A 21,157-nucleotide genomic window follows, 5' to 3' on the forward strand; every position below is an offset into this window, starting at 1 on the left:
ACCACCAGCAACACGGGCCGGCCAGATGCAGAGGCCAAAGTTGAGCACTTTTAACGTAGGCTCCTACAGAGACGGGGGTACTCGGAATTCAGTCTGCCAGCAGGTAAGTACCCGCAGCTCGGAGGGCAGACAAGAGGGGAATAGAGGAGCACTGGAGGGGCCCCAAGTAGGCACCAGTCCCACACCCTCAGCGGCACTGGGATGACCGGGTGCAGGGTGCAAACAGGGCATCGGGTTTCCAATGACACTCTATGATGGGACCCCGGGGGGTTACCTCGGACACATCACTGGTCGGACAGGGAAGAGGGTCACCTGTTGATCGTCGCTGCACTTGGTGTCGATTTCCCCAAGACCTGGGGGCTGCTGGTGCAATGGGTCCTTTGGCGTCGGTTATCTTCGTCCAGGGCAGTTGCTGTCAGGGGGATCCTTGGGATTCCCTCTGCAGGCGGCATCGTGGAGGGGTGAAGAGGTCAACCCAGGGTGGGCTTTATTGCCGTCGCCTTGGGGTCCTCTGGTCGGTTGGGCCACCTTGTCTCAGACCGTGGGGGTCGGGTGCAGAGTGGTTACGACTCACGCTTCTGGAGAGGTTTCTTCTTCTTTTCTTTCCGCTGTCCATGGCAATTCTCGATCCTCTGTGATACAGGCAGTCCCCTGGAGGTTTATCAGAGGTAGCTGAAACTGCAGGACGTGTCGCTCTTCTTCTGCAGGTTCTGTGAAGCAGGAGACAGACCCGTAGAACTGGGGCCAAGTCAGTTGTCTCCTTTCCTTCTCTGCTGAGGTTTCAGATAAGCAGTCCTTCTTCTTGTGAGGTCGTCAGGAATCTGACTAGCTTGGTTCAGGGACCTCTTAAATACAAGATTTATGGGCATTTTGGGGGTCAGAGGGCAGTAGCCAATGGCTACTGTCCCTGAGGGTGGTTACACCCTCCTGATGCTCCCTCCCTTTGGGGAAGGGAGCACATTCCTATCCCTATTGGCCCTGATCCTCCAAACCAAGATGGAGGATTCTGCAAGGAAGGTTCGCTTCAGCTCTAGACACATTAGAGGTGGTCCTGGCTGAGGTAGTGACTCCTCCTGTTTTTCCTAATTATCCCTCTAGATTTGCTGCCAAAAGTGGGGGCTTTGTCCGTGGGCTGGGCATCTCCACTGGCTGGAGTGCCTTGGGGCATTCTAACACGAAGCCTGAGCCTTTGAGGCTCACCACTCGGTGTTACAGTTCCTGCAGGGGGGGGAGGTGTGAAGCACCTCCAACCAGTGCAGAAATTGTTTCTGGCCTCAGAAAGCACAAAGGCTCTCACCCCATGGGGTCAAAAACTCGTCTCTCAGTGGCAGACTGGCACAGACCAGTCAGTCCTTCACTGAAGGATTAGTTAAAATACAGGGGGCATCTCTAATATACCCTCTGTGTGCATTTTTTAATAAATCCAACACTGGCATCGGTGTGGGTTTATTATTCTGAGAAGTGAGATACCAAACTTCCCAGTATTCAGTGTAGCCATTATGTGACTGTGGGGTTCGTTTTGACAAACTCCCAGACCATATTCTTAATATGGCCACACTGTACTTACAATGTCTTAGACACTGTAGGGGCATATTGCTCATGCAGCTATGCCCTCACCTGTGATATAGTGCATCCTGCCTTAGGGCTTTAAGGCCTGCTAGAGGGGTGACTTATCCATGCCACAGGCAGTGTTTTGTGTGCATAGCTCCCTGAGGGAGATGTCATGTTGACTTTGCCTTTTTCTCCCCACCAACACACACAATCTGCAGTGGGAGTGTGCATCTGTTAGGTGAGGGGTTCCTTAGAATGGCACAACACATGCTGCAGCCCTTTGGGGCCGTTCCCTGGTCTCAGGGCCCTTGGTACCACTGGTATCTTTTACAAGGGACTTACCTGTGTGCCAGAGGTGTGCCAATTTAGGGAAAGAACACTAGTGCTGGGGCCTGGTTAGCAGGTTCCCAGCACACTCTCAATTAAGTCAGCATCAATATCAGGCAAAAAGTGTGTGGGGGGTGGTAACTGCAACAAGGGCCGTTTTCCTACACACGTGTTCCCAACATAGGCATGTCACAGGTATTTTAAGAAAATACCTGTGACATGTATATTGCTACAGAGGTCCCGAGCTCATGTGCAGTGACCACACAATGTAAACAGTACATGCAGTATTCTTACCTTGGAGTCCAGGGATGAGAGGGTGTGTGCCCTCTGTGATGCAGTGGCAGCGACCGCAGTTGATATCCAGTTGGGTCCAGTCCAAAACGGAAGCGGACACGTGGAAAAAGGTAAGCTTTATGCGCCTTCCCTTTTCAATCTGCCAACTTAGGCGTGGAGGTAACACAGCCACAGTCGGCTTAGCAGGAAGGCACGTCCAAATCTGCTCAGCAGGAAAGACGGTTGGAGTCCCGCTGCCAACCCTTATCTCCAATCCCGCTATCAATGTGGCTGGAGATTCCTGGCAGAGTCGGCGGGACTCGGATGGTCTTTCGTCTATGGTCCCGCCAACATTTAAATCAGGTGAGTGGACCACCAAGGTGGGGGGACGGGTTTCTGGAAAGAAAACCGGTGGCAGGACCATTACCGCAACATGTAAATCAGGCCCATAGTCTCTACCAGATTAGGTATTACCAAAGGTGAAGTAGACTTCTAGACGCATATTTCTTACTTCAGAATAGATGCCCAAGCAATACCATCCCTGAAGGTGGGTCTGCAGACCAGTTTCACAATAGGAAATATTGCAGGACCAAACGGGTGCAGTGCCTGTTTCAACAGACCTGACTATTCAGGCAGTAATGCTTTGTCAACCTTTGCAAGGAAGCCCACACTGCTGCTTGGAAGATGTCCAGGACCAGAACTCCACATGCTAACACAGTGGTCGCAGCTTTAGTTCTAGTGGAATGAGCTTGCTAGCCCTCATGAGGCTGGTTTTTGGCCAGTGCGTAGCAGATTTTAATACAGAGTACAACCCATTTGGAGATGGCCCCCTTCTGCAGAGCCAATTTTTTCTTCGCTCCAACATATCCTACGAAGAGTTGGTCATCCACCCGGAATTCTTTTGTTCAATCAAAGTAGAACAACAATGCTCTTTTATTAGGTCCAGGCGGGGGAGTCGCTCCTCTTCTTTGGAGAGATGTGAAGGAGTGTAAAAAGTTGGCAAAGTGATAGATTGGCCTACAGGTAATGGAGTAATCACTTTCAGGAGAAAGAAGGTCCGGGTGCAAAGCACCAGTTTGTCAGGACGGATGGAAAGGTATGGAGGCTTAGATGATAAAGACTGAAGCTCACTTACCCTTCAGGCAGATGAGATGGCCACCAGGAAGGCTGGTTTGATTGTAAGTAGTTTAAGGGGACAATCAGAAAGTGGCCTGAAAGGGGGCACACGTCAAAAAAGTTAAAACAAGATTAAGGCCTCACTGAGGCATGATAAGTGGTGAAGGAGCAAAAAGATAAACCACACCTTTTAGAAACATATGTACGATAGGAGAGTTAAAGAAGGATGGCTGGTCAGGCAACCACAAAAAAGCAGAGATAGCAGAGATATAGCCTTGAAGAGTGCTCAGAGCATAGCCCTGCTGGGCAGGAAAGAAAATGAAAAGCAAAACTTGAGAAAGGGGGGCAGAAAGGGTATCAATTTGTTTTACTGCTTACCATGCCACACGTTTTTCCAATGGCAGGTGTATATCGTCTTGGTGGAGGGACGTCTGGCTGCCAACATGACATCACAGACTTCGGGAGGAAGGTCGAAAGCCATCAACTGTCACCGTCCAATCTTCGCACAAGAAGGCGTAGACTGGACAGGTTTGGGTGGAGAACCCTCCCTTGCTGCTGCGACAGAAGATTCCTCCCGAATGGGCAGCCTGTTTGGAGGATCGATGGCCATGCACAAGAGCTCAGGATACCAGACTCTCTGTGCCTAGACTAAAGCCACAAGGATGACTTGGGCCCAGTCGTTCTTGACCCTTCTTGCAAACTCTGGACAGGAGTAGTGTTGGCAGAAAGGCATCAGGGAGACCTGAGCTCCACTCAAGTTGAAAAGCGTCTCCTAGCGAGAACCACCTTGGAAACTCCAGTGTGCAAAACTGCCAACATTGCGCATTCTCTGCAGTGGTGAACAGAACTAACCAATGCTCTCCCCACTGCTGAACGGGACCTTGTGCCACCTACAGATGCAGGCACCATTTGTGATCCGCAAGGCATCGACAGCTGAGTTTGTCTGCCCTGGCATTCAGAGAGGCTGCCAAGTGTTGAACTACCAGGGATACACCCTGATGTTCCAGCCATGTCCAGGGGCGCAGGGTCTCTTGACAAAGGGTCCAAGCGGGTGATGGTGTCCGTGGACACCTGCATTATCCTTCCCTTATGGACAGTAAAAAGGCTGTCAATGCCAATTGGATCACCTGGAGCACCAAGATGTTGATGTGGAGTGCGGATGCCGGTGGAGACCAGAGTCCTCTTATCTCCACCTCTCCCAAATGGCCGCCCCATCCCAGGAGTGACGCATCTGTCACTTCTGTCGGATCTGGTTGGGGAAGGGAGAGGGGTCTGCTGCAGACCCAATCGTGGTTCTTTAGTCACCACAGCAGACCTGTTAGAGTTCCCTCTAAGAGCTAGACTATATCAGAGATTCCAATGATCTGTGCCCACTGAAACTTCAGGTTCAGCTGCAGAGCCGACATATCCTAACATGCCTGTGTCACCAGCAGGATGCAAGAGGCCATGAGTCCCAACATCTTCAAGGTCTTCCTCACCGAAATTGAGGAAACATTTGTATCAGCCTGAATCTCCTTGACTCGCGGTTCAGGAAGATATGCCCGAAACTGCACGATGTTCAGAACATCTCCTCTGAGATGGAGTCAGGTGTAGTTTTGGGATGTTGACAGTTTACCCCAGCGAATGCAAGAGGTCCTCTATAGTCTGGAGGTGGGAGAAGACTGCCTGGGTCGAGCTTGTCGTCAAGAAAGGGGAAGATTGGCACCGCTCCTCTCCACACAAGCTGCAATCACTGCCATCACCTTTGTGATGCTGTTGGCCTACCATGAACCGGAGGTAACACCTGTGGGCAGGCAGGACGGGAATGTGGAGTTAGCCATCCTGCATGTCCAATGCTACAATCCAATGTCCTGGGTCCAGGGACGGCTAGACCTCAGCTAATGTAAGCATAGTGAACTTCTCCTTGAGGAATTGGTTGAGGTGTCTTAGGTCTAGGATAGGATGAAGGCCCCTATCCTTTTATGGCACCAGAAAGTAGCAGGAATAGCAACTATGGCCCACTTCTGGCACCGGTACCCTCTCAATGGCTCGCTTAGCCAAGAGAGCTAAGAATTCCTGGTGGAGAAGGGATACGTGATCCTTTGTCAGCCTGTCGTAAGATGGTGGCATGGGCAGGGGGGGGGGGGTGGTTACAAAGGGGTGGGAGTAGCCCCTTCGGATGATCTACAAAACCCACCTGTCCATTGTTATGGACTGCCAGTGGGGCAGGGGATGGTGAATCCTGCCGCCAACGGGATGCCCATGATGCTATGAGGGCAAATTAGGAGGGTTTGGAGGACCACAATTGCCAAGGGGTGGGGGTTGGACTGACCCGATGTCTAGCTGCCTGACCCTTGAGGTCTTTGGGTACGGCACCCTCGGGCAAGTAGAGGCTAGGGAGCATGTGTGGCACAGTGGCTAGGAGGGTAAAGGTGTGGCTGGAAGTCCCTTATGTGCCCATAAAAGGAGCCAAAGGCAGATTGAGGGTGACAAGGGGCCATAGAAAGGCCCAAGGACTTGGCAATAGCCAGAATATCTTTAAAGTGATCCAGCGCCGAATCCACTTCATCTCCAAAGATGCGGGAGCCACCAAAGGGTATGTTCATCAGAGATGATTGGACATCCTCAGAAAAGCCAGTCATCCTCAACGAAGTGTGGCGCCTGAAGGCCACTGTCGATGAAATCACTCTGCCCAGTGAGTCGGTCATATCAAGTCCACAATGTATTGTGGATCTTGCTTTATCTCTCCACTTGGAGACAGCTCAATAGAGTCTGGCCCAGGCTTTCTCCGGAACCGTTGGCAGCACCTAAGCAATCATGTCTCACAAGGGGTGGGAGGTAGCAGTCCAAAAAGCATGCAGTGTTCATGGACTGCAATGCCAGACTGGTGGAAGAAAACATCTTCTTCCCCAAAGTGTCCAACTTCTTAGATTCCCTGTCCGGGGTGCGGTACGAAATGCACTAGAGTTTACATGGGATGTAGAAATTCAGTCCACCAAGCTCTCTGGGGTAGGCTACTGGGTTATGAAGTTTGGGTCCCCTGGAGCGCAGCGGTGACAACAGGCAATCATCCTATTCACAGGAGCTACTGTGCTGGGTTTGGATCATGTTACCAGTAGGACGTCAGTGAGGCCTTCGTTGAATGGGACTAGAGGTTCTGAAGGGGAGATTCCCAGCTGCGCCACCTCTGTCAAGACGTTAGCCTTGACTGCCACCGAGGCTAGGCTAAGGTCTAGGACCTCAGCTACCCTCCCCACCACCATCGCAAAAGACGCTCCCTCATCCATAGCCATGGTAAAAGTAGAAAGCATACTAGTATCTGGAGAAGTATCCAGTCCTCGGGCTTCACCTAGCTCCTTGCACCAGTCCATGTTAGGGCTTCTTTCATAGTGCTGGTTTTCTCCAGGGTCCAGCAACCCCTCCCATTCCACCCAGAGTCCTAGCCCATAGGAATATGACTCAGGCTCTGACCTAGAAGGCACGGCTCCTGACGGCGCCGGATATGGTATCCAGCGACACAGTGAGTGAAGCACTGGCAGTGTCTGCATAGGGAGTGGCACTGGGGAAGGTTGGGGAGGTACGACCAGCACCAGTTTGGATTCAGAAACAGATCCTTGGGGCCCTACTGGAGCCAGGGCTAGGGCAGAGCCGGTGGGGAGGGGCTGCCAACCCCATGGGGCCCAAAGACACCCCAGAGGGTTTAGGCCACCCAAAAATGAGGTGCAGGGCCTCATAGAATTCTTTAAGATGGGCAGGGGTCGCTCCGGCTCACAGAAAATCAGGGAGGAGCAAAGACAGCCCAGGATGAGACTCTATTGCAGAGCCAGTCCTTGAATGCGGATGCTCACGCTTCTCATCGGCCGATAAATGTGGATACCTCTTCTACTTTCTCTTCTTCTTGTAGCTGGACTTACCAGAGTGGTAGATGACTTGGATTGCAACAAAGACCTCAGACTCCGCGACCACTCCCCAGACCTTCCCCTCAACTGGGACTTTGATTGTCGGGGTATTGCACGGCGAGCTGCCAGGAGCGTCAGGGATCTCTGCCCTACGGCCTTTGTGTTCATGGTGCAGCTGTCGACACAGGCCCTGGTGTCACACTTGTGCTTGAGGCACCAAAGACATACAAGATGCAGGCGTTGCAGGGCTAGAAGCTGACCCTCTTCGATGACATTCCGGCCACACCAGGAGAAAAACCTCAAAATGAACTTGACAAAACGTCAGAAACGTTAGTCAAATATTGACTAGGGGTGGCTCTTCTTCAGATCTGCACCAGCTGGCGTGGAACGAAAAGAAGAGATGTCAGTGCACATGGGTGGCACTTTCTACAGGGAGTGCAGAATTATTAGGCAAGTTGTATTTTTGAGGATTAATTTTATTATTGAACAACAACCATGTTCTCAATGAAGCCAAAAAACTCATTAATATCAAAGCTGAATATTTTTGGAAGTAGTTTTTAGTTTGTTTTTAGTTTTAGCTATGTTAGGGGGATATCTGTGTGTGCAGGTGACTATTACTGTGCATAATTATTAGGCAACTTAACAAAAAAAAATATATACCCATTTCAATTATTTATTATTACCAGTGAAACCAATATAACATCTCAACATTCACAAATATACATTTCTGACATTCAAAAACAAAACAAAAACAAATCAGTGACCAATATAGCCACCTTTCTTTGCAAGGACACTCAAAAGCCTGCCATCCATGGATTCTGTCAGTGTTTTGATCTGTTCACCATCAACATTGCGTGCAGCAGCAACCACAGCCTCCCAGACACTGTTCAGAGAGGTGTACTGTTTTCCCTCCTTGTAAATCTCACATTTGATGATGGACCACAGGTTCTCAATGGGGTTCAGATCAGGTGAACAAGGAGGCCATGTCATTAGATTTCCTTCTTTTATACCCTTTCTTGCCAGCCACGCTGTGGAGTACTTGGACGCGTGTGATGGAGCATTGTCCTGCATGAAAATCATGTTTTTCTTGAAGGATGCAGACTTCTTCCTGTACCACTGCTTGAAGAAGGTGTCTTCCAGGAACTGGCAGTAGGACTGGGAGTTGAGCTTGACTCCATCCTCAACCCGAAAAGGCCCCACAAGCTCATCTTTGATGATACCAGCCCAAACCAGTACTCCACCTCCACCTTGCTGGCGTCTGAGTCGGACTGGAGCTCTCTGCCCTTTACCAATCCAGTCACGGGCCCATCCAGACTCACTCTCAATTCATCAGTCCATAAAACCTTAGAAAAATCAGTCTTGAGATATTTCTTGGCCCAGTCTTGACGTTTCAGCTTGTGTGTCTTGTTCAGTGGTGGTCGTCTTTCAGCCTTTCTTACCTTGGCCATGTCTCTGAGTATTGCACACCTTGTGCTTTTGGGCACTCCAGTGATGTTGCAGCTCTGAAATATGGCCAAACTGGTGGCAAGTGGCATCGTGGCAGCTGCACGCTTGACTTTTCTCAGTTCATGGGCAGTTATTTTGCGCCTTGGTTTTTCCACACGCTTCTTGCGACCCTGTTGACTATTTTGAATGAAACGCTTGATTGTTCGATGATCACGCTTCAGAAGCTTTGCAATTTTAAGAGTGCTGCATCCCTCTGCAAGATATCTCACTATTTTTTACTTTTCTGAGCCTGTCAAGTCCTTCTTTTGACCCATTTTGCCAAAGGAAAGGAAGTTGCCTAATAATTATGCACACCTGATATAGGGTGTTGATGTCATTAGACCACACCCCTTCTCATTACAGAGATGCACATCACCTAATATGCTTAATTGGTAGTAGGCTTTCGAGCCTATACAGCTTGGAGTAAGACAACATGCATAAAGAGGATGATGTGGTCAAAATACTAATTTGCCTAATAATTCTGCACTCCCTGTATAGGTACTGTGAACGTCACTTTTCCGGCACAGACGATGCCACACACAGACGAACACCACCACCTACCACCAAGCAGGGGAACTGCTCATGAAAAATTTTCCGGATCCAGTGTGAGGCCTGAGGATAATTCTAAGGTAAGTAATCTGTGGCTAGAAGTATCCGATACGCAAGACACTAAAAAACACATTCAGACAAAAAAAATCAGATACAAAAATAGACTGTATTTTTTATGTATTTTTAGACACCAAAATGTAAAGTTCCATCTGAGGGTTACGGAGATACAGCATTCACAAACTACAGCAAATGTGCACTTTCTACTTAACCGTGAACAAGCACTGGCAAATTCAACAAATTTGACACACAGAAACTTTATCAGGAAAAACTAGAGTAAGTAACAATGCAGCTATCTGTAAGTTTTTTCGGGCGATCAGCTCCAGCGGGGAGCCAGTCCGGGGGATCAGTAAGGTCCCCAGAAACATTTACCTCGTAGGAAGAAACCAAATTCAGCAAGTTCCAGGCACTTTCATATCCTTGCCAGAGACTTCTTTGGAAGGATGCTGAAGATGCTCAAGGAAGCTGTGGATGTGATGCAGTCGATGGGGGCTCTTCTTGCGGCTATTCCTCGGTCCACAAGCTTGGTCAGGCGATTGTGGCACCAGGGATCCCTTTATGTCCTCTGAGTTAAGTTGCCCAGTATTGTGGTTAAAGCCAACTCCTTTTTTGGGTGATAACTTGTGTTCTAGCTGACCAAGCTGTACTCTGATGACTCCCCTAGGTCCAGCAGACTTGGTGCAACTTTGAGTATTGGGTCTGGTCTCTGGTACTGCATGGTGATGAGAAAAGGCATATTGAAGATCTGGGCTAGTAAATCACACCAGGAGACTTCTTCAGCTGTTGTGGCCCTCTACTGCGAACAGGAAGTCAGCAAACTGACCATAGGAGTCTCTTGCTCCTGCTGGGATCCCAAGAGTTCCACGAGCAGCACACAGTAGATACAGTCCCTTATTCTTTGCTAGCCACCATGTTCAGAACTGAGGTCTTGATACCAGGGGGATCGAAGGAAATGGGCCACCAAGTTCTCTACCTCCTGATGACCACTTCTGGCCAACCCAGGATGCACCATTCTTCCCACTACCAAAATGGCAGAACCTCCTTCTTGGCGGCCAGAGCGCCCTAGCCCAACCCAGAGGTGTGGCTACCAAGGGGACTACACACACACACACCAGGAAAAGCGATTTGGCATCTGGTTTACACTTTCCTTCTAGAGTGCCAGCCTGTCTGCCTCAACAATAGAGCAGCCTCTCTCCCAAGTGTTTCCCATTTGATTGTCAAATGCGGCTTCACCTTTGAAGTGCACCTTCTGGGACAACGCCTCTCTATGGGGCAGGCTGCTATTGTCTTCTTTCCTGGGAGTCGCTTGCACGTCTCCCCAGGAGGGCAGAAAGCTGTCTTAAGCCGTAACCCCATATGCAGTCTGAGATAGGCACAGGGGATTTAGGGCAACAAAGTGGAAAGCTAAAGACCGCAACAAGTTACATTAATTTCAACTTGGTCATCAAGTCAGGCTCAGTGTAACAAGTTGTTTGCTAACTTACAGCATCAACTTTAGTAGTCCAAGTCAGAAGCTAGAAGGGCTGCTGTGTGAGCCTGCTACTCTGCACTTACCTCAGAGGTGACTTATGTATATTAAAAAAAGGGAAGACTGAAGCAGTGCGGACGCGCAGCAGAAACATGTGAGATGAAAGCTGCTCACATTGTTACTGTTTTATTTTGCACCTTTATTTTGTGCCTAACAGCCTTGACAGCATATACACTTTAGATGCATTTTTAAACCTGTTTCATGTTGTTTTAAAACTGTCCATGTGTTCTAAATTTGTTTGACCTAGCACATGTGGGGGAGGGTGGGCGTGGGGCAATCTGAAAGCTACTTAGTATGTGGGGGGAAACAATCAGAACACTGTCTTGTGATTGTGTGGGCGGAGCTACCAGAGGTCTTGGCCACAAATGACTGAAGCAGCACGGACGTGCAGCGAAAACAAGCTGTTTGCACTGTCACTGCTTTATTTTGCACCTAACAGCCTTGATAGCATATGCACTTTAGAAGTGTTTTTTAAACCCGTTTTATGGTGTTTTAAAACTGTGTGTTCTAAATTTGTACCAGCACCTGGGGGGGAACCAATCAGAAAGCTACATAGTGTCTAGGAGAACCAATCAGGACACTGTCTTGCAACTGTGTCGGAGGAGCTACTAGAGCTCTTGGCCACAAATGACCGAAGCAGCGCAGATGTGCAGCGGAAACAAGTGAGCTGAAAGCTGATCACATTGTTACTGCTTTATTTTGCACCTAACAGCCTTGATAACATATGAACTTTAGAAGCTTTCTGAAAACCCGTTTGCAGTTATTTTAAAACTGTCCATGTATTCTAAATATGTTTGTACTAGCACCTGGGGGGGGGATCCAATCAGAAAGCTACTTGGTGTCTAGGGGGAACCAGGAGGACACTGTCATGCGATTGTGTGGGCGGAACAACTAGAGGTCTCAGCGACAAATTATCAAAGCAGTGTGGATACGCAGTGGACACAAGTCAGGTGAAAGTTGCTTACATTGTTAATGCTTTATTTTGCATCTAACAGCCTTGATAGCATATGCACTTTAGAAGCTTTTTTAAAACCCGTTTTATGTTGTTTTAAAACTGTCTGTGTGTTCTAAAGTTGTTTGTACTAGCCCCTGAGGGGAACAAATCTGAAAGCTACTTAGATGGGAGGGGGAGGTATGGCCAGGGAAGCCAATCAGGAAACTGTTGTGGTAGTGTGAGGACTGAAAGGAATTCTGTGCATGGGACTGATGTCATATCTGATGTCAGATCAGAGTGTTGGGGTGAGAGGATTCTGAGAGTGGAGTAGAGCTGTTGATGGGAGGCTGACTTGCTGTTTCGTGGATAAGGTACTTCAAATAAAGAACCTACTTCTCAAACAACTGGATTACTTCTTTATTACATTTGGCGACAAAGGTGGCCTGTATTGGAGTACCTTAACACCAGGATTGAAGAGGACCCTTCTCTACAAATCCTACTTCAACTACATTATATGGCTTCCTCGTTTTTCATTCTACAAATTGTATTCTGGTTGCTGTCATAGTGGTGAGCTCTACAATTGACATCTATTTCCTGGTTTCCGTTTGGCATCCAAGTAAACATTTTTTTTTTTTTTCCACTTACATGTTTTTTGAGGAACAATCCTAAACTGTACTGTGTACTTTTGAAATTAACATTCCAAACGTGTGCAGCATCACGCGGGCATTCTTTCTCCCAACACGCGCGGCAGCAGGGTGAAGCACTAAGTAAACAAATAGGATTGCGCGCCCGTTCTACCAAATTTCGGTGTCTTGTTAAAGCTGAAAAGAAATCTATATTTAGCGTTGTGCGGAAAGCAAATGAAGACACAGCGTGAAGTACAAAGTAAATAAACAAGATTGCGCATCGACTCTGCCAATTTCCGGCGTCTCACTAAAGAGGAAAGGGAATCTATATTTAGCATTGTGCGCGGAGCAAACCAAGCCTCATCACATATTCGTGTGCGCGTTTTGGATAAGAAAAATCAGCAATAATTTGTTAACTGCATTACAAACAACAAAAGTATGTCTTACCTGTGGTGGCCTTGGTGCTGTTCTATTGCAGGAAACAGAAGAGGGTGTACTCAAACCCATTGTATATTGTTCAAGAACATTATAAGGAGCGGAAATCAACTACTCCACGATTGAGAAGGAAGCTTTGAGTGTTCATTGGGCAATTAACAAACTAAAAAAATTTGTATGGGGAAAGAACTTTCAAATATTTACCGATCATAAACCTCTAGTGGAAGTGTTCACGAACAAGGGTCTTGACACTATTTCCAGCAGGATTAGTAGGTGGGTTGTTGGTTTGCAAGATTTTGCTTTCAAAGTGTGTTATGTTCCGGGTTTGACTAACAGGATGGCTGATTGTCAAGACTCAGTACAGAAACAGAAGAGTGAGGGAAAAGTTCTGGATGATGTTGTGAGCGTATGTAGTATAACTGAAGGAATTGTAGGACGAGAGGAGTGGGTGAAAGCGACTGAAGAGGATTCTGTGTTACAGAGCGTGTGCTGTAGTCTGTGTGATGGTTGGAGCATGAATGTAAAGCGTAAGGGGGAGTTACAAAGTTATTAGAAAATAAAAGAAGAACTTTCGGTTGAGGGAGGAGTGCTGTTGCGTGGCTCAAGATTGGTGATTCCAGCAATTTTGAGGGAGAGAATAATGCAGTTGGGACATGAAGGACACCAAGGAATGAGCAAAACGAAAGCGAGGATTCACCTCAATTATTGGTGGCCAGGGATGGACATCATGATTGAAAGGAAAATCAGAGACTGTGTTGATTGTTGCAACATTGACAAGGTATACAAAGTCAGAGTACCTCCTATGGGTATTAGAGAAGTGTCACACAAACCTTGGGATATTATAGCGGTAGATGTGGTTGGACCCATTCATACGAGAGGTGGGTGTAGTTATATTCTAGTGTTGATAGATCAATTTTCTATGTGGGCTGAAGTGTGTGTCAGTAACAGTATGGAGACCCAGAAAATATTAGACTTTTTGAGTGAGATCTTTGGTTGTGAATGGTATCCTAATGCCACTGTGACTGACAATGGTCCTCAATTTGTGTCAAGAGAAATGGAAAATTATCTTAAGGAAAGGGGAATTGAGCACAAGAAGTGTTCTTTATATCATCCTCATGGAAATGACACAGTGGAGAGGTTTAACAAATGTGTGAAGGAGTGCATACAGTTGGAGGTTGCTGAAAATAGGAATTGGAAGGAAGGTCTTACAATTTTTTTACATGCGTATAGGGTATCTCCCCACACTACCACAGGTAAAGTTCCTTTTGAACTGTTTAGAGGACGGAAAGCTAACACATTATTAGCACCAAGTTGGGGAAAAAATGATGGAGTATCCTGGAGTGACATGAGAGAGAAGGATGAGCAGGAACAGAAATGTGTTCAAAGAAGAAAAGAATACTTTGATAATAAGAAGAACACATGTGTAATTGATGTGATAGTGGGGGATGAAATTTTGGTTAAACAAACTGTGCTGTGTAAAAGTGGAAGCAAATTTTTGGGTACATTTGAAGTTATAAAGTTGTTTAGGAATGCTGTGAAAATCAAAGATGGGAGAGTATGGAATCTCAATCGTGTGGTAGTTTCAAAGAAATGTTCATGAGTTTAAATTGTAGCTTACATTGAGGTTTCTATGCTTATTATTATATTTTCTTTTGTTATGTCTGGTCATATGTAGTAATTTCTTTGTTTTCTTATTCAGTTTTCTTTAGGGGGAAGGTGTGTGGTAGTTTGAGGACTGAAAGGAATACTGTGCATGGGACTGATATCATATCTGATGTCAGATCAGAGTGTTGGGGAGAGAGGATTCTGAGAGTGGAGTAGAGTTGTTGATGGGAGGCTGTCTTGCTGTGTCGTGGATAAGGTACTTCAAATAAAGAACCTACTTCTCAAACAACTGGATTACTTATTTATTACAACTGTCTTGCAATTGTGTGGGTGGAGCTACTAGAGTTCTTGGCCACAAATGACCGAAGTAGCGTAGATGTGATGCTGAGGTGTCAAAGGTAAGCTTGTCTGCACCCATTCACTTACAGCCAGGGCCAATCACTATGCCCAGAGATCAGATCAGCCACGTTACAAAAAAATCAGAAAACTGCTAAAAACCTGGTTATGCAGTCAAGTATACAATTAAATCTTCGCCAACAGTATTTTCACCTCACTGCTCCATTCCAGCGCCAAAAAACTGACTGGTGTACATGCTTTTTATAAGATGCGTTAACATTACAAGACTTGGCTTTGCCATCAGTTTAAATGGCAAAGTTGAATTAACAGTTCAAAACTGTCCTTCCAATCTGCAGTGGCAGACTAAGAGCCATGTTGTACTTCGGTCACACACAGAGTGAAGCAGTCCCTGGGGTGATCCTTCATTCTTAGGTACCATATGCTAGGGACTTAGAAGTAAGCTAGCCTATGTCAACTGGGTATAAGCCAATCAAACAAATGCAGGTTAAGGTCAGGTCACAGGCACTGAGATCTGGTTAGCAGGCCTCAGTGCACCCTCAGAGTCGAAAAAACAGCAGTATTAGTCCAAAACTTTGGGGGTGACCATACAGAAAAAAGGCATTTCATTCCTCTTAGTATCATTATGTTCATCACTTGCAAGTCAGGTACTTAAATACACAGACTCATCATTAAGCATTAAAAGCACATTATATTGACATGTCAGTCCTCAATACCGCTATAAATGTGTTTCAGTATATTTTATTACTAGTGGGACAGTGCTGACACCATAGCAATAATGTGTCAAGTCATAATGGGTATTGCCCTGCTTGAATGCATAATTGGTTTATCAGTTGCAGTGATTAAAGCAATCATTTAACACTCCCCGCCCAATGAGAAATAAATAAGTATCATAGCTGAGAGTGCTCATCTCTCTTTTTAACTTACATCACAGTCCTAAACTAGCATCATTTACCAGGTTACATTAAGGCCACTGCTTAACATGTGGGAATTATATATTACTTGGATTGGACATGTTCCATAAATAATCTGTGAATCAGCATTTCAGCCAATCTGTATGTACGAAACACAAAACCCCAAACGTTTTACATAATGTTTTGGGCCAGCACACTGGTTGAGAAAAACACAAAGAAATGGTCAAGGATCTTATTTTAGCATGGCTATTCGACCAGGTAGAGTAATTGTCCATGTGGCAAAACTCTTCCTGCCCCTATATTCCCCTTCATTTTAGTTCAGTGTGGAGCATTGCGGAGGCAGTTTTCCCGCTTATGATTTGCATCTCATGTCCAAATTTTAATGATTAATATAACTAAACTGGACCATGATATAAAAAGATCAAGACAACTCCTTTCAAACCTTCTCAAAAAGACAGTAATTTAGACTCAACGGAAAACTGTTAAACAGGGATAATTAACTAAAAAGGCTTACTTAAGTTGGGCAATGATGAATTCCAGGTTGCCTTTGAGCTGCGCACCAAGGGGGTAGTCAAGAAGGTATTTCAGGAAAATCTGCAATGTTAATAGTGATTGTGTTATTCTCATCCCCTCAGTTAATAAACTTCAAGGAGAATCATTTACTTACCTTCTGTAATGCTTTTTCTGGTATAGACTAACTAGCTGCAGATTCCCCACCTTTCGAATAGCCCACAAGCGGCAGACTGGGTCAGGAAACTTTTCAGCAATGCTTCTGTGTGCCGGCTCCACACTGACGCCACTCTGCTCCAGAAATGACATGTGGGGCCTAAAAAGGGGCCACTCCTGTATGCTGATGCCAGTTGCTTTCAAGATAGTTTGCGCCCCCAGCTGTGAAACTTCAAAAACGAATTGGTAGACAGTGTGCAGATTCTTAGATTTGAGATCTATTTATTGGCTAGAGTCCAAACACCGAATGGGGAGGATGAGTGTTGGTGAGGAATCTGCAGCTAGATAGTCTCTTCCAAAAAGAACATTACAGAAGATAAGCACAGCCACAGATTCCTCACCTTTTGAATATATACCAAAGCAGTACCTAATGGGAGGACAGCTATGGATAGACTCAAACCAGAAAGTCCTGCAAAACCAAGTGAACAAAATGCCCTCCACAGGGGACATGACTGTCCACCAGACAATAGTGCTTTGTGAAAGTACAAAGGGACGCCCATGTAGCTGCCTGGCAGATATCTAGGACCAGGACTCCGTGTGATAACACAGTGGTAACAGTTCTGGGTCTGATTGAATGGACTTGCAGTCCTTTTGGAGGCAGTTTCTTTGTCAATGCATAGTAGATCTTAATGCAGAGCACAATCCACCGGGGTGGTATACTTCTTAGAAAAATGGTCGTGAAGACCAAAATGCTCAACTGTGTGCAACCTCAAACAGGGAACACATCAAAAGTACTATATTAGGCTCCCACTGAAGCATGATCAAGCCTTGAAAAATCTTAAGAATGTTACCAGACCTGCAGGTATAGTAACTTGAATAATCTACTTGACTTTACTGTAAAGCTATTGACCCATACATTGGTTTGGAATTGTTTGATCCTAAGAAAATATTTTATTTCACTGATCCTCCTTTTTCTTCATTATCACATATGAGAGCACCTTCAAATATGTGAGTTCAGCATGTGTGCTGTACCAAAAATTACTCGTTTGATTTACTAGTCTAAACTTTTGCTCCATGAATCATATAAATCTAGCCCACACACGATTGACTTGCCTCTTAGTTCACTGATAGCATCGTCATCAGGAAGGGGGCTGAAATATTTCTCATCTCACCTTTAATAAATTCTCTCTACGTAGTAATACAACAAATGTGCTGACATGAAACGCATTTGCGTGTTAAAAAACACTTTTCAAAAATGTTTAAAGACACTGTATTATATTCCAACATGATAATTGGTGCCTGATCTACATGCCAAAAATGTTTTAAGACTCGTTCATACAGATGCTCTAAGAGACATAGCCGACTCTTGGCTCAGCGCTCTCTGTCAATTTGTTGGCCCGCCCACCTCCGCAGAGCAGAAGGTGGGTGAGATGAATAAAATACCACAACCAAGGATGCCAGTTTGGGGAGACTTGAAAGAAAAATCTTGCTTATATGAACTCATGGGAACCAAAAACGACTGCATCAAGTTGTTAAGACACACAAAACAGATGTGTAGCATTGTGTCACTGCAAATAACAGATCTTACTTTATCTTATCTAACACAGAGGCATTCATTGTACCCACTTCAGAAAGATTAGTGGCTAAGCAGGCCAACCAATATTAAGACTTGCTACCTGAAGATTTCATACTCGTCTAAAGTCAGCAACCAAGTTCTTAGCTTCAGCTAATGTTACTGATCTATTTTTGTATGGTTCATGATCTTAGTGTTGCACCTGTCTTTTAAATGTGCTCGATGCTGTACCCGATTTTAGAATTAGAACCAATCTCCTGGAAGTGTCCACAGTTAGCAAGATTATTTTTGGATGGCCTGCATAATTGCACTGCCATGCCTGCACTTACCGTCACACTTAACCAGAACATACATCTCCTGTTATCTCAGTGCTGTAAATAATCTAAATTTTGTACCTGGTCTGGGCTCGATGATATATATACATATATACTGCCCTTGTACTTCAGGATATTTTCCTGTCTCTCGTAGACAAGGTCACAGTACAGTATCAGTTTAAGGCATTACGCTTCTGGTTTTCACAATATGCATCACAGCTGGACCTTCTTCACCAACGCATTCTCCTCCTCCTCCCCGCACTCCTTCCCTCCCCCATCCGACCCCAAAATCTGTCACCAGCTATGGAATACCCACTGGTGTCTGTGTTCCTAAGCTGTGGGCAGGGCTGTCAGGGTTTTTGGAGATCCTGAACCGATTCAGTAGGATCCTGGCTTTTGGTCAACACGTGACGTTCAGTTACCTTGAGGGGACACAGATGAAAGGCCACGAGAAAGCTAGGGAGCCATAGCAGGCAAACTATTTGGGAGCTTGAGGAACATTGCAAATTGCACTACTTAAGTTGCATTGTTAGAAAATAAAGCAAAGCGAAACTGCTCAGCTTCCCTGTGCATCTGTTTTACTTGTTACTTCTCAGGAAGCTTATGCTGTCCTCTAGAAGGCATGAATCCAATAAAAGGATGAGAGGCACCCCTAGTATAGGACCCATTAACGACAAAGAATCCACCGGAGGCCTGCAACTGACAATCAGCATGAGGTACCAGGTCAGGAGAGCGAGTGTAGGACGTTGGCTCTGTATATATTGTTTCAAAGTAAGAAATAGTGTGCACAGAGTCCAAGGGTTCCCCTTAGAGGTAAGATGGTGGCAAAAGTAGATAATTCTAATGCTCTATTTTTGTGGTAGTGTGGTCGAGCAGTAGGCTTATCAGAGGGTAGTGTTAAGCAATTGTTGTACACACACAGGCAATAAATGAGGAACACACACTCAAAGACTTACTCCAGGCCAATAGGTTTTTATATAGAAAAATCTTTTCTTAATTTAAGAACCACAGGTTCAAGATTTACATTAAACACTTTAAATGTAAGGTACTTCCCTTAGATACTTTAGGAACTTTGAATAAAAGTAATATCACATACAGTCTTTATAAAAATGGCAATAAGCTATTTTCAAAGTGGACACAATGCAAAAATCAACAGTTCCTGGGGGAGGTAAGTAAAGGTTAGATTAGGAGGTAAGTAAAACACTAACAAGTCTCAGTCCTGGGGCATAGGCAGCCCACCGTTGGGGGTTCAAGGCAACCCCAAAGTTACCACACCAGCAGCTCAGGGCCGGTCAGGTGTAGAGGTCAAAGAGGTGCCCAAAACACATAGGGGTGCTCCGGTTCCAGTCTGCCAGCAGGTAAGTACCTGCGTCCTCAGGGGCAGACCAGGGGGGTTTGTAGAGCACTGGGGGGGGGACAAGTAGGCACACAACACACCCTCAGCGGCACAGGCGCGGCCGGGTGCAGTGTGCAAAGCAGGCATCAGGTTTCAGGTAGGAAACAATGGAGGGACCCGGGGGTCACTCTAGCTGTGCAGGCAGGCACAGGGGGGGCTTCTCGGGACAGCCACCACCTGGGCAAGGTAGAGGGTTGCCTGGGGGTCACTCCTGCGCTGAGGTTCGGTTCCTTCAGGTCCTGGGGGCTGCGGGTGCAGTGTTGGTTCCAGGTGTCGGGTCCCTTGTTACAGGCAGTCGCGGTCAGGGAGAACCTCTGGATTCTCTCTGCAGGCGTCGCTGTGGGGGCTCAGGAGGGTAGTCTTTGGTTACTCACGGGCTCGCAGTCACAGGGGAGTCCTCCCTGAGGTGTTTGTTCTCTGGATCTCGAGCTGGGGGCGTCGGGTGCAGAGTGTGAAGTCTCACGCTTCCGGCAGGAACCGTGCAGTCTTTGAAAGTTGCTTTTTTGTTGCAAAGAAGTAGCTGGTTTTGAACAGGGCCCCTGTTCACGGGAGTTTATTGGTCCTTTAGTCCAGGGCAGTCCTCTGAGGCTTCAGAGGTCGCTGGTCCCTGTCGGATGCGTTGCTGGAGCAGGTTTTCGAAGTTGGAGACAGGCCGGTAGTGCTGGGGCCAAAGCAGTTGTCGTCTTCCTCCTTCTCTGCAGGCTTGTAGGTCAGCAGTCCTTGTTTATTCAGGTTGCAGGATTCTAGTTTCCTAGGTTCTGGGGAGCCCCTAAATACTGAATTTAGGGGTGCGTTTAGGTCAGGGAGGGCAGTAGCCAATGGCTACTGTCCTTGAGGGTGGCTACACCCTGTTTGTGCCTCCTCCCTGTGGGGGAGGGGGGGCACATCCCTAATCCTATTGGGGGAATCCTCCAAACTCAAGATGGAGGATTTCTCAAGGCAGGGGTCACCTCAGCTCAGGACACATTAGGGGCTGTCCTGACTGGTGGGTGACTCCTTGTTTTTCTCATTATCTCCTCCAGCCTTGCCGCCAAAAATGGGGGCAGTGGCCAGAGGGGCGGGCATCTCCAATAGCTGGGATGCCCTGGGGCGCTGTAACAAAAGGGGTGAGCCTTTGAGGCTCACCGCCAGGTGTTACAGTCCCTGCAGGGGGAGGTAAGAACCAGCTCCACCCAGTACAGGCTTTGTTCCTGGCCACAGAGTGACAAAGGCACTCTCCCCATGTGGCAAGCAATATGTCTGGTGTGTGGTAGGCTGGCAGAAACTGGTCAGCCTACACTAGAAGTTGAATTGGTATTCAGGGGGCATCTCTAAGATGCCCTCTGGGTGTATGTTACAATAAATTGCACACTGGCATCAGTGTGTATTTATTGTGCTGAAAAGTTTGATACCAAACTTCCCAGTTTTCAGTGTGGCCATTATGGAACTGTGGAGTTCGTGTTTGACATACTCCCAGACCATATACTCTTATGGCTACCCTGCACTTACAATGTCTAAGGTTTTGCTTAGACACTGTAGGGGCATAGTGCTCCTGCACATATGCCCTCACCTGTGGTATAGTGTACCCTGCATTAGG

The 21,157-nt window shown here is 46.7% G+C and overlaps 1 protein-coding gene across 1 annotated transcript in view; it reads right to left on the reverse strand.

The window, feature by feature from the left end:
- The window catches only part of UTP20 (UTP20 small subunit processome component), a 966,235-nt gene that overhangs the window by 121,097 nt on the left and 823,981 nt on the right, over positions 1–21,157 (reverse strand). The window contains exon 52 of the mRNA XM_069229033.1: positions 16,147–16,226. Within this exon, the coding sequence (XP_069085134.1) occupies positions 16,147–16,226 (80 nt within the window). The remainder of the gene's footprint in view (positions 1–16,146; positions 16,227–21,157) is intronic.

The sequence above is a fragment of the Pleurodeles waltl genome, chromosome 4_1 (genome assembly GCF_031143425.1).
Source record: "Pleurodeles waltl isolate 20211129_DDA chromosome 4_1, aPleWal1.hap1.20221129, whole genome shotgun sequence".
Classification (NCBI taxonomy): Eukaryota; Metazoa; Chordata; class Amphibia; order Caudata; family Salamandridae; genus Pleurodeles; species Pleurodeles waltl.